At 34.7% G+C, this 14,655-nt stretch overlaps 2 protein-coding genes across 2 annotated transcripts; one reads left to right on the forward strand and one right to left on the reverse strand.

The window, feature by feature from the left end:
- Positions 1-3,934: 3,934 nt before the first annotated feature.
- LOC145555875 (uncharacterized) lies at positions 3,935-5,530 on the forward strand. Its single transcript, XM_081617589.1, has 3 exons — positions 3,935-4,315; positions 4,523-4,631; positions 5,308-5,530. Exons 1-3 carry the CDS (start codon positions 4,044-4,046, stop codon positions 5,362-5,364), a joined length of 438 nt encoding a protein of 145 aa, XP_081473715.1. The 5' UTR covers positions 3,935-4,043; the 3' UTR covers positions 5,365-5,530.
- A 21-nt stretch (positions 5,531-5,551) lies between these two features.
- Positions 5,552-6,610, reverse strand: LOC145555873 (protein CHLORORESPIRATORY REDUCTION 7, chloroplastic-like). Its single transcript, XM_081617588.1, has 3 exons — positions 6,425-6,610; positions 6,197-6,318; positions 5,552-6,092 (listed from the first exon to the last, which is right to left on the reverse strand). The coding sequence occupies exons 1-3, from the start codon at positions 6,495-6,497 to the stop codon at positions 5,817-5,819; spliced, it is 471 nt and encodes a 156-aa protein (XP_081473714.1). The 5' UTR covers positions 6,498-6,610; the 3' UTR covers positions 5,552-5,816.
- Positions 6,611-14,655: the final 8,045 nt, after the last annotated feature.

The raw sequence follows: 14,655 nt of genomic DNA on the forward strand, positions 1-14,655 counted from the left end.
CTCTTAAATTAAAAAAATACTCAAATTACCACCCATTGCAAAATTCTGGTGGATTTCCGGTATGTGGACCTACCCAATGCTAATAACGACTATGTCTAATCATTACAATCAACCATGTCTTCACTCCACCTCCCCTTTAAACCAGTTTATTAAGTACAAGACAACCTAAAACCAAAAGAAAACAGCTAAAAAAACCAAGAGCTTGTTATCTGAATTGCCACTACTACTGATCATCTTCTTCTTGTTACCACTAAGAGTCGTTAGGTGGGGCCCAAATAAGAGAAATCCACCAGAATTTTGAAATGGGTGGTAAAATAAAAATAAAAATTTAACGAGTGGTTATTTTGAAAATGGATACATTTTTGGGTGGTAATTTAAAAATTAACCTAATTGATTTGTAAATGTAAATGAAATGAACCCATCTATAGCTATACTAAAGTGCTTATCACTGACATCATTACTATTTATAACATCATTATAAACATTATTTTTTTTAAATCCTGTCAAAACTATTTATAACATCATTTTTTTTCGAGATTAATAGAGGTTTGAAAATGGTTTAATTATACATTTTCTAAACGAAATTTTTTTTTATATTTAATTTGACTAATTAACTACACAATTTTCAATAGAGTATAAAAAAGGTGGTTGGACTATTTCATTGTTCTATAAACATTAACTTTCTTCCTACTCTGTATTCATACAAATTGTACGGTGTATGAATTTGGGGTTTTCACAATTTACTATATTTTCCTCAAGAAAATTATTGTTAAAATCGTGCATTGTGTGATCCTAACCTAGTTTTTACTATTTTATTTTTTTGGAAAAATGAAAACTAATAATTCTACCTTTGCTATACTAGTAATAAGTGGTTATAATTTAAATTAGTAGTAGTCCATGCTATACTCGTAGTCCATTTTACTATGGTTAACAAGTTGTAGGTAAATGAGCTTGTTTTGAGTAGATGAGGGTCAAAGGTGAGATTATTTTCAGATTTTTGAGCAGAATTAGCAAAGGTGAAATTATTAAATTCCTTTTTTTTTTTTTTTTTTTTTTTTTTTTTTTTTTTTTTTGAGGGAATAGTTATTACGGAGTACTAATTGAATGACCTTTGTTAAGTTAATTTTTCTAAATTTATGATTTACAAGTCTTTATTATTATCGTAGATGCAGTATGACAGTTCATTAATAATACTCCGTAATATTTTTTCTCATTAAATGAAAAAGATATTAAATAATATTTGATTGATTATTACATTAATATTTTATACGAAGTATTATTTTTGGTGTTAAGAGAGCCACGAGGGCGGGGGTGAGAATCGATCCCATGATCTCCTGAATTCGGGAGGGAAGCTCTAATCACTTGAGCTATCCCTCACTCTCACTTTATTTTATTTTATTTCTCTAGGTGAAAAAAGTGCTTTGGCAGCGGTTCAAACCCGGTCTAAGGCACCGGTTTGAACCGCTGCCTATGTGGGGGGTGCCAAATACCCCCTTTTTAGCATTGGTTTGGTTTTGGCACCGGTTAACCGGTGCCAAAACTGCCCAAAATTATTACTATTATTATTTTTTTTTGTTTTATTTTGTTTTGTTTTTGTTCTTGTTCTTTGTTCACTTGAAAATTGGCAGAAAACTAATACAACACCAATTATAACATTAATTCATAATCAGTAATAACACACTAAATATAATTGAAATTCATAATCACCAAAATGTTACATAATACATTAATACATAATATAATTGAAATTTATAATCAGTAGTTTTACACTTGCCCCAAAAAAAAAAAACCAAATGGATTCGACGAACGAGCTCAGTAGCTGAATTGCAGAAGCAAAGTATCGGCCATCAATTTTCGACGAAGATAACTCACGAACTGAAAATTGAAAAAAAAAACAAAAACGATTATATTCAGATAATTATACCCAGAAAACACAAAATTATAAAAAGTAAAATTGAAAAAAATACAAAATCCCCGAAAAAAAAAACAACCCAGAAACTCAAAATAAAAAAAAATACACATACATGTAATTAAAAAAAATACCCAAAAAACACATGCATGTAATTAAAATTGATTAATCAACCCAAAATTAAACCCAGAAAAACGAGAACAAATCGAATTAAAATACAAAACCCATTAAATCCGGATAATTATACCCACAAAAATCGAATTAAAATCCAAAAATTGATTAAATAAACCCAGAAAAATCGATTAAAATCCAAAATGATTACTTAAACCCTAAATTCAATCCAATATAATCGATTAAAATCGAATTAAACTTATAAATTAAACCATAACCTTGTATAAATTATACCAAAAAAAAAACACATGCATGTAATTAAAAAAAACCCAAAAAAAACACATGCATGTAATTAAAATTGATTAATCAACCCAAAATTAAACCCAGAAAAAACGAGAACAAATCGAATTAAAATACAAAACCCATTAAATTCGGATAATTATACCCACAAAAATCGAATCAAAATCCAAAAATCGATTAAATAAACCCAGAAAAATTGATTAAAATCCAAAATTGATTACTTTAAACCCTAAATTAAATCCAACAAAATCGATTAAAATCAAATTAAATCCTAACCTCGTATAAATTATACCCAGAAATTGTCGGTGGGATTTGCGGCAGCCGTCGACCTTTGTGGTGGTGGCGGCGGCTTTGCGGCAGTGGTGATGTTGTGGTGGTGGGCTTTGTGGCGGTGGTCGAATTTGTGGTGGTGTAGATCAAAGAAAGAGAGGAGATCGAAGAAGCTAGGGAGAGGAGATGAAAGAAGATCGGTTTAGAGAGAGGAGCTAGATCGAATATGCATGGGAGATGAAGATCAATAAGGGAGATGAGAGGAGAGAGAAGGGAGAGAAGGAGAAGGGAGAGAGGAGAGAGAAGGAGATCAGAGGGAATGAAATAAAAAGAGGCGGAGTGAGAACTTTTTTTAGGGTTTATTATGTGAATTGAACCGTTTTTTTTAACATCTTATGGAACCGGTTCAAACCGGTGCTATTTGTATTTTTGGCACCGGTTTGATCTGAACCGGTGCCATTTCTCTTTGTCTAAAAACCCGCCCATTTTTAGGCCGATTTTTGGCACCGGTTTGGCCTGAACCGGTGTCATTTGGGGGTTGCCTTTTTGTATTTTTCTACTAGTGTTTATTTTTTTTTATCTATGAAATTTATAATTTGATTTATAAGATGTGCATTGCACGGACACTATATTAGAAGTGGGAATACGTAGTACATGATAATGGTAATCGCAAAAGGATTGAGCACATAGTAAAATCCGCAGTTGTAATAATGTACAACTCAAAGCTCAATAACCCATACGTCATTAGTTCGAGGCCTTTCAAAGGGAGGTTAGTTATGTATGAGTAAATGCATAACGAGGGGCATGGGGTCATTTTACGTAAATGCATTTCTGAATTTAGAGTAGTACCACTGGGTGATCAATTGTATCACTGGATGATTAAATGATATCATTAAACATTTCAATGGTACTATTTATGTATGTAGTAGTATTATTTATTCATTCAGTGGTACTCACTACGTGTAGAAATAGTATCACTACATACTCAATGGTACTATCTAAGCTTTCAACGGTACATTTAAAAAATGGCCCCACTTACCCATCTCTCTTCTCCTTTCTTTCACCCCCATGTGCTTTTTAATATTTTAGTATTTATTATGCATTTGCAAATGCATAACTAACCTCCCTCACTGCTTCCAGTTCTAAATTCCTAACAATAAATTAACACTTGACTTGATTTGACTTAAGCTCGTTGAAACAAACGGGATTATTATGTTGGAGCAAGAAACGGTAACCAAGATAAGATTATTGGTAAGAGACAAAAAGTAGCGCACAAAAGGCAAGACAGAGAAAAAAAAACAGTTTTAAATCAAAAATAAGGACAACATTATAATTCGACCGTTGAAACATTTTCAACTCACTAATAAAAAGAAAAACTTTATTATATTCTTTTATCATTTGCAACACCAAAATTAAACATCAGATTAAGGTAGTCTTCAAACCCCTCTCTAAAATGGCAAAATCATCAGAAGCAATGCCTCTTAAAGAACTAAACACAACTACACTCGGTTGCGAATCACCGCCTTCTCCGAAACTTCACCAAAAATTTGAGGATAGACAAAATTCTGCAAAGAAAAATGAAGACACCCAGAACTCAATGCAAAAAACTGAAGATGTACAAAACTTAAGAAATTATACTGATGATAGTTGCAAGTGCAAAGTTTCAACGGGTTTAGGCACACCGGATCGCCTTAAACTCCCGAAACCATTCAAGTATCCTGAAAGGTATGTACCAATATGTGTTACAGAATCTACCCGTGTAAATGCACGTGATACATCAACTTGAGTACTTACCGGTTTGCAGAGTCGTAGTTAAGTAAAAGTTTGAAAACTAATATTTTTATTTATATAATTGCTAAATTCATCTTTTATGAGAGAAATGTTAGAAAAACTAGATTAATGAAGAGTAATTTGAATTGTTTTCAATGTCAGGTATACGAGTCCTACAGACAATATATTATCTCCAATATCTAAAGGACTTCTTGCTCGAAAAAGCCGAAGAGGCGGCGCACTCTTGCCACCCTCCATCATTCAGTCTAAGGTATGTTGCATCAATTCTCAATTTTATTCTATAGTGGTAACTCTATTGTACTGGCGAATCTATTTAGTAACAACCCAGAAATTTGGGATAAATTTTTTTAAACTGCATGATTTTACATTTTGCCAACATTTGCTACAGCGGTTAAAAAAAGAAGTTGATAAAGTTTGGGATGTGACCCAAGGCCAGGGTTCGAACCTCAGCTTCTATTTTTGCTTTGTAATTATTTTAAGTTTTTTTTTTCAATATAAAATCCCTAAAATAAAGTTCGGTTTTAATTTTAGTTTTAAATGTTTTAAATAACTATGCGTTTTTTGGATAGAACCCCAACTTCTATTTTTTCTTTGTAATTGTTTTAAGTTTTTTACCCATCTTTCTAATACTTTATTCTATCGGATAGAACACATTGCATGGCATCAAAAAAATCAATCGGTTTATTATTTTGCTAATCGTTTTTTGGAGGTTTTTTTTAATATAAAATCCCTAAAATAAAGTTCGGTTTTAATTTTAGTTTTAAATGTTTTAAACAACTATGGAGTTACTCCGTATTGCGCTACCCCTGATTGAAAATCCTGGATCCGCCATTGTACGTGTTACATGTCAAATTTATATAATCACTTGCCCAATTTTTGAAATTTCGTACTTGAATGTATGATTTAATCAATTTTCTTGTTGGCAGATTCAAGAATTGCGATCTCCAGATGTAGAGCAGTGTCAATTGAACATGAAACAATAATTTATCAAGTAACAAAGGAGCACTCTGCTGTTTGAGTTTGGGGCCTGTCGACAACATTACTTGTATAAGCATTATTGTAATTTTATATTAAATCTATTCATATAAGAATTTGTTGTTTAATATTGTAGTAACATTTTACCAATAAATTACATGGAATTTCCTCAAATTCTAATAGCATCTTTAGTAATGAGCAAAGAAAAATCTTAAGTGGTCTGAATCACATACAAAATGTACTAAATACTGTCATGAACATTGTAATGAAAGTTACAATCAAATGTGAAAAATTGCTAATCTTCCGTGTATCATTCCAATTTTATCGAATCTTCTAATGAAACGCGTCATGACAACTTTACTCGAGAGGAACTGCATACCATCCAATGTGAAAAATTGCTAATCTTCTCTGTATCATTCCAATTTTATCGAATCTTCTAATGAAACGCGACATGACAACTTTACTCAAGACGGACTGCATACCATTGGATTGAACCAACATCTCCATCAACTTCAAGCTCACATACAGATTTCACTAGAAATGTGACTGCATCATCTAGTGTTTCGAATCGAGCAAGGTCGGGTGGTAACGTCTCGTTTGGCCAATTTTCTAGCCACCCTTTAAGCTTTTCTTTCAATTCTTCCTCAGAAATAAACTCCTCACTTCTCCCTGGTTCCATGTACACATAAGTATCTGTGTCCATGTAATTCGCCCTGCGCCGTCTACCTGCATAACACTGTAAAACACCCAAGCATTTCTTGCAATAAGAAATTTTTAGCATGATAATTGGCCTAAAAAAAGATAATTAAGAAACAATTTTTTTTTTTTTTGAGAACTTGCCTTAACTGCATCACTCCTGCATGAAAGTGGTTTGCTATAAGCTGAAGTATTCAGCTGACCAAGAAAAGGCTGCTGTGTTGAGATTTTCGGGACACGGTGGTAGAATCGTGGGCTTGATTCATCTGAAAGGAAACATCAAAGTGCTATTGATGTTAGAATTAGATTGATATGTAGAACTAAAAATTGTTAATGGTAGTTGTGTATATCAGAGTTTTGGTGAAATCTTACAAAAGAGAATAGGATGATTAGTAATGTAGATGTTTTGTAACTGAGTGTTCAATAATCTGGTTATTGGTGTCATTCTTTAGCCTTCAAATCTTGGGTATTGATATTAAGCCGAAGGATGTGTAGTGTTGAAGTATACTTGATGAATGGCTTTAGTTTGGATAAGAAGATTGAGTTGGTGCGTCTTTTAGTGTGTAGACCATTTGTGAGGTGCACCGTGCAATTGATATGCTTGATTAAATCTACCGTTTTTTCACCACATGCCCCTTAGTTTTTTTTATTTATTCACCATATACTCGTAAAAATTCTCAAATTCACCATATATCCTTGAGTTGTTACAAAAATTCACCATATACCGCTGATGACAACAAAATGAGTTGAATTTGATTAATTATGCATCGACACCACCTTATATCTCTCCTTTCATCCCTGAAACCACTCCTCTCCTTTGTCTATCCCTGAAACCACTCTAAATCTCAATAATCATATCCGTATAATTAGTGCTGTCAAATTTCAAACCGAAACCGTTTAATTGCCCGAAACCGACCGACCCAAATGAGAACCGAACCGATTAAAAACCGATTTTTTTGAAACCGAAAACCGACCCGAACCGTATTTTAGTAAACCCGAAACCGAATCGACCCGAATAATGTTAAACCGTATAAGAACCGATCCCGTTAACAAACCGAACCGAATATAAACCGAACTGAAAGAAAACCGAATCGAAAAAGAACCGAACCGTATCTAACCCGAAACCGGTTCCAACCCGAAACCGTTTAAACTGGCAAAAACCGCTTACACCGAACCGTTAGCAAATTGCTACCCGTTTGCACCGAACCATTTAAAAACCGAACTAATTGTAAACCGAACTGGTTATAAACCGAACCGTTTATGAACCAAACCGCTTCTAAATCGAACCATTTACAAACTTTTTTATATAATTAAATGGTTTTTTTTTTTATTTTTTATTTTTTTATTTTTTTTTTATTTTTTTATTTTTTACGGGGATATAATTAAATGGATTAAATATTAGTAATCTTAAAATATTTTTTTTTAAAATAGCAAGGCAAATCATTCATTAAGGTCTTAAGGATAATTAGTGTTTACAAACAAGAGCAAAACAAGCAGGCTCAGGCCCTGCCTCAAACTATTAGCAACACTACTGCCTCTAGTCATGTATACATTTGAGGTGATGAAACCAAATGAACAAAAATCTTGTAATATTAAGTACCAAGGCTTGGCTGAAGGCGTAATAAATAAAATTAATTCACAGAGACTATTAAGCAGATGATTACATTGATTCTGTGAGTAATAATGAAATAAAGATGGGAGTGTGCTAGTGACATGAATATACTATTAGGCTATGTTTTAATTCAGATTCAACTATAATTTAGTAAACTTGAAATGGAACCGATATTAATAACGTTAAAGTGGTTAAATAATCGAAGAACCGAACCAGTTATAAACTGAACCGAAAAAGAACCGAACCAGTTAAAACTGAACCGAAAAAGAACCGAACCAGTTATAAACTGAACCAAAAAAGAACCGAACTGTTTCTAACCCGAAATCGTTTCCAACCCGAAATTGTTTGAACCGGGATAAAAACCGTTTACACCGCACCGTTAACAAACCGCAACCCGTCTGCACCGAACCGTTTACTACCCGGACTGTTTACAACCCGAACCGAATTAAAACCGCTTAAGAATAAACCAAAACCGAATCGAACCGATAACTATTTAAACCGAACCAAAATCGACCCGTGAGACAATTAAACCGATTCCAAACCGACCCGAGTAAATACCGAACCGATTTCAAACCGAACCGAAACCGAACTGTCAAACCATTTTGACAGTGCTACGTATAATTGATTTTGAGAATGAGAAAAAGAAATTTGGCGTGGTTTTTGGTGTGTTAAAGGAAGGAAATATCAAGTTTAAAGGAGTATTTTTTTTTTTATTTCTTGCTTGCCCTGGAGGGCGGAAGAAGGTAGAAAATAATTTTCAAGAAAACGAAGATTTCTCTTGTACCCGAGCAAGCTCGCCCGGTCGGGCGCGAGAAGCATTTTTGCTTGGCGATCTCGCCCGGTTGGGCGCCCGATCCGGGCACGTGGGATATCGATTTCTTGAGCGTCTTTTAGCCTTCTTCTTGGATTCCTTTCTTGCACTCTTTTGATTCCTTATAACCTCCACACTTAAGAAGATGATTATGGTGATTAAATCTTCATCTTTATTCTGATTTATTCACCCCTCATTGATGCAAGAGATTCTTCTATGGTCTTCTATGTGCTTCCATCCTTCTCTATAAATGGAAGACTTAATTTTCTGATTTCATACACTTGAAAATAATCAAATACAATAGCTTAAACACATCTCTTTTTGGGCATAAGATACTTGGCTCCAACCTTCCAACCAAAAGTGCCTTTGTATGGAAGTCGTGTGTTAACCTTAGGGAACGTGCCGGCGAATACAATTGAGCACCGTGGTTGCGCCGGAATTTTGTTTTCAAGTCAGTGATTTGCATCACGACACACCATTTTGTTCCGTTGTTTGTAAGATCAATTTTTCAGTCTTACTTGTCATCTTTTATACTATTGCTTTAGATTTCTTCAATTTGTACAACAATTTGAAAACGAAATTATGTCTATTGCTAATAGTATTGTGAAATCTCTTCCCGACCTCTCTAAGTTGGAACCTCTTGATGGTAACAACTATAAGAGGTGGTCACAAAAGTTACTAATCTTTTTTGAACAAGTGGAAATAGATTATGTCTTGAATGAAGATGTCATTAAAATTTTGGAAAAGGCGGAGGAAGCGGCCAAAGTTGCAACAGATCCTATTCCGGCAGCCATCATGAAAGCCTTGAAGAAAAAGGAAAAGAACAACAAGCTTGTTCGTGGTCTTCTCCTCAACCATATGAATAATACTTTGTTTGATTTGTTTGTCAATTTCAGGTCAAGCAAGGCTATTTGGGACTCTTTGGAGAAAAAGTATGGAGCGGATGATGCCTGGAAAAAGAAGTATGTGGTGGGAAAATGGATCAACTTCAAGATGGATGATGAGAAGCCTATCATGTCTCAAGTCCATGAATATGAAAACATGGTGTAGACACCCAAATGTGTCTCCCCAAAACCAAACCAAGTGATGAATACCTTTCATGTCATTTGATTATCGAACATAGCGAAAGTGTGAAAAGTCTAGTGATGAGGATGTTTTTATTAAAAAATATCTTCTTTCTGTTTTTGAAAATATTTCTTTTCTTACCCTATTTATGAAAAACGTGCATTCCATTTTAATTTGGTCCATGATATGGGTCCAATAATAGTGTAGTTGGATAGGTTTTGAAAAGACCTTTCCAACGATATATTATAAGCCCAATTCCGATGAATAATGAGGAAGTTATGGCCAAAATACTAAACTGGGCCCGGTTTGGTTTTTATATGCGGCTCAATGATCTAGAGGAGGACCTATTATTAATTATTATTCCTAAAGCTATTAGGATTGATTATAGTCTTCTATAATACTCTAGAAGCTTCTTTTAAATCCTAATGGAGTTAGGATTGATAATTATGTTTTAAAGAGTTTGAGATTGAATAAAACTACTCCTTTTTAGAATCCTTGTTTTGTACGAAGTGGAATATATTCAAATTTTATTTTCATGCCTCGTAATCTTTATCAAAATTTTATATGGTTGGATATATCTTGAAATTATCTTTCCAATGATATATTATAATATTAATTCCGAGCTATAACGAAAAAGATATGAATGAAATACAAAACTCTATCCAAAACTAACACCGCCCTATCTTTTTATCTACGAATTATTTTAAGATTATTCTAATTGGGTTGGAAAGTAGAATTCAAGAGCTTTCCAACGACATATTATGTGACTTATTTGGACTTCTGGATCAAAATATATGACAAAAACAAAATCCGCAAAAACTGTTTCTAGCGCCTGACGACAGGATTAGCGCCTGGCGCTAAGGCTTGGCGCCTGGCGTCTGGCGCTAATGTTTAGCGCCTGGTGTTAATGTCTGGATTTTGGCGCCACGCACGTGTTTGACGCTGCGATCGTGTTTTATTCTTTTTGAAACTGTGATTCGTTTTTTATCACATCCGGCTGATTTTCGCTATAAATAGCCTCCTAAAACCTCCGTTTTCCATCATAAAAAATCATCAATTCTCCATCAAATTCTCATCAATTCTCCATCTAATTCTCATCAACTCTCATCAAGAATTTCTTGATTCTCTCCCTATGTCTAGCCTAGCCTTTTACAAAAACAATTCCTCATACATTAGCACTAGAAACACCTAGCCAAGTTCAAAGTTGCCTTCTCCCTAGACGTGAAAGGTTTGATATTTCTGAGGGTTTGGTCCCAAATCTCTCTTTCAATTATTTAATTTAATTGTTTGATTTTATTATTTTCCTTGAAGTTACTAACGCGTGTATTTTATTATTAGAAAGAGATACGAGGCATCCAAGTAAGTGCTTTAATTGATTTATTGATATTATGATATAGAAATCATCTCTAGGTTGTTATTTTGATTCCTAGTATCATGTTAGGATGCTTGATGTTTTAAATGACAACAATGATTCCTAGTATCATGTTTAGGGTAACAACCATAATTTCTTATATCAAATATGACAATGATGATTTCTGTGATGCTTCCTATTGTCTTTCCTAATATTCATGTTAGCATCATGTTAGGGTTAAAGCTTTGATCTTTGATGCTTAGTGACATGTTAGGGTTTGTTGTTAATCTTGTTAGTATCATGCCTAGGATCTTTCTATTATTATTATGCTTTAACATGATTATGATTGTCATGATTATTTTTATGATTATGATTATTATTATTATTTTTTATTTTTATGTTGCTTGATTATATTTATTGTTATTGCTTGATCACGCCTTTTATGCATGTTTAAAGGGAATTGGTACTTGTAATCACACTTAATAAGATAATTAATAATCTTGTCACTACTATACACGCATTTAGGGAAAATTTGCCACTTACTGAAATGAATGACAATCCACGTTGAGGAACCTTTGCCGAAATTTATGATGAATAGAGTCCTACAAAAATCTTTTGGGAAATTTTGCCATAGGGAACTGGGTGTATGACAATCCAATCTCGGAAAACTTGCAGCGATGACAATCCAAACTTGGAAAAAAATTGCCAAACAGAGAAGGAGCACGACAATCCACGCTTGGAAACTTTGCCAGAGATGACAATCCAATGTTGGAAAAATTGTCGTTTAAGAAGATGCATGACAATCCATATTTGGAAATATTGTCAGTTGGGGATGACAATCCAATTTTTGGAAAAATTGTCGTTTAAGAAGAATGCGCGACAATCCATATTTGGAAATATTGTCGTTTAAGAAGAATGCGCGACAATCCGTATTTGGAAATATTGTCGTTTAAGAAGAATGCGCGACAATCCATATTTGGAATATTGTCGTTTTAGTGCTTGCTTTTAAACCGATACGTTGGTGCTTGTAATGAGCGAGTGTTTTAGGCGCTTAAGCTAAGTGAGACGATTTTTTTGTCAGGTCAATCACTTACTACGATTGTAATCGAGCCGACTACTAATCATGTCAATTTGCTTATAGGGGCTAACTGGCGTACCAAGGAACCCGAAATTGCTGTATGAGGTCAAAATAACCATTCTAAGAGGCTTTGAGCTCTGTCGCTGCTGAAATATCTCTGGCGTCAAGAATTGGCTCTGTCGTCAGACGCTGGGATCTAGAGTCAGGCGCTGAACTCTGTTGCCAGATGCCAGATGTTGTTGCCAGACGACAGCCTTGTCGTCTGGTGCTGGAGTCGGGTCTTCCCTATTCTGCTCTTACTGCCGATGTTGCTTGGTTTTGCTCCAAACTTTGAGCTTGGTTGTTTCCTTTCAACCAAATCCGCTCAAATCTTTTGTAAATTAAAGCTCTTCATCTCTAAGTTACTGATCCATGTAACTCCTCTTATCTTGGAGGAATCTCCTGTATCATATTCAATGTTTTTTTTAAAAAAATCCGGAAATGTCCTCGCTTGCTCGGATGCACCTGCATTTATATCTTAGATTATAGGACTTTGCTTATCTTTCTTTAATTATCTTAGGGTTGACCTAAGGTTTAGTGTTGCTTAACTCATTGACTTGTTGTGACTCAAGGTATGAACTTGACTCGCTGTGATTGACTCGAGGTTGACTTGACTCAAAGTGTTTGACACATGTGTTAGACTCAAATCAAGGTGATATCATGATATGACTCAACGTGTAAATGACTCGTGTGTGCATTGTATTGTGATCGTGGGACTCGAAAATGCAAAAAAGCAAAAATTTTCCGTCATTTTTGTGGAGGGTACCGACTTTCTCCCGAAAAAGAAAGACACGAAAAAGAAACGAAGTGAAGTTTTTTTTAAAGATGCATGTTGAATGAGATTAATCCGTTAACGTTGTCTCTCACAGTACAAGGATTGTAACATCTTAAACTATCTTAGTTGACTTGATAATGAAAGTATTTAGGTAACTTAGGCGCGGAGGCTAAGTACTTCATACTTTGTGATGCAATGATGATTGATGAGCGATTTTGACATGAAAAGGCATGCTTCAGCGTTATGTTAAGATTTCATAATAAAGGGTTCCTAAGGGAAGTATATTTGGTCATGTATCTGTGAAGTGTGTGAAAGTGACACTAAGGTTAGGCTGCAAGGGCTAAGTGTGTGGAAAGATATTTTTTTTTAAAAAGAGTCAAATGGTGGTGACTCTTAGGCTAGGTAAGCTAATGATGTAAGGTTCAAGCCCCCAAGTCTAGATCTAAGTGAATAGGGATGAGCATTGGAGATCCCTTGATATGACCATGATGTGTGAATGTGAATGTGAATATGAATGCATGTTTATTACAGCCACACCTCGATGTGAGGTTGCCTATGTATCCGTTAAGAATCAGGCCGAACGTAACTCTAGCCGAACCTCACACAAGTGTGTATACCTCAAAAAGGTCTTTTGAAGGGTTGTAACGTGATTAGGCTAAAGGTTATAGAAGAAGGGGATAAAAGCTCAAGACCCTCGATAAGCCCCCAAGGTGTGAAACTTTGCTATTGAATATTTGTATTTTCACGCTTGAGGTTTTCTACTCTTTTTTAGCTCTTTCTTTTGCTTTAGCATTTATTTCATTTTTATAAGTGTGGGCAATCCTGATCATGCGGTCTATCACTCACTTGGCATTCATGTTTCTCAGGCACGGTACCGAGCACTCGATAAGAGACGCAATCAGAGACGTGTTCTTATCAAAGAAATTTTCCTATCAAAGACATTGGAACACTTACCCTTTTGTACACTTTTATTTATTAATTTTTCTATTTTTGCTATTTTAATCTTTTGAAGTCACTCAAGCTTTTTATGAAATTGAAAATTGCATAAGTTGCACACTATCCCATGCCAAAGTTAGGTAGATGTAGGTTGAAAAATGAAAGGTCTATCATTAGACGAAGCTCAAAGTGGTTTATGAAGAAAGGATTGCATATTTGAAGGGTGAAAGGTAATATGATGTGGCTACAAGAGGTGTCTCAAATCATTGGTATACCTAGTGCTTAGTTCGACAATGATATTTTATTTATTTTATTTTTTATTTTTATTTTTTTTTGCAATGTAATGAAATGATCATATGCAAGAAAATAAATGCTCATTTTATTAAAGGAAAAAGGAAAAAATCCTGCGAAATGAATCTCAGGAAAGTGAAAGGTGCCTATGCTAGACTTATTGGGGAAAGTAAAAAATGAAAAAGAAATAGAAAAAGAGGTCATGAAATCTTGTCGTTGCAGCTCGCCTCTTGTCTTGTGTTGTTTGCTACATCATCACCCAGTCTTCTCGCTAGCTAGAGGCAATGGGATCTTGTTTGCTTCTATGAGATCTTGAATGAGATTTTGAAACCTGTAGCATTCATCAGTGGTATGACCGTTTCCTCGATGGTACTTGCAATAGGAGTTGGGATTCCATCTTGAAGATCGATTTACTGGCGTTGTGTAGGCGTTGTTCGAAGTGCGCCTACGTTAAAAGCATGTGGTGAATATGCTTGGCACTCATAGGAAGTGGGAATTGACATTAAGATTAGGGACAAAGCAAAGTAGGGAGCCGCCAACAAGTTTTTAAGGAACTTGTAAACCGTTCACGGATCATAAAAGGCAACCACGAATAAAGGGACAACGATTGACCCGTGAAGGTTACACCCCATTCATAATCCATGA

This window comes from Chenopodium album, chromosome 8, assembly GCF_948465745.1.
Source record: "Chenopodium album chromosome 8, dcCheAlbu1.1, whole genome shotgun sequence".
Taxonomy (NCBI): domain Eukaryota; kingdom Viridiplantae; phylum Streptophyta; class Magnoliopsida; order Caryophyllales; family Amaranthaceae; genus Chenopodium; species Chenopodium album.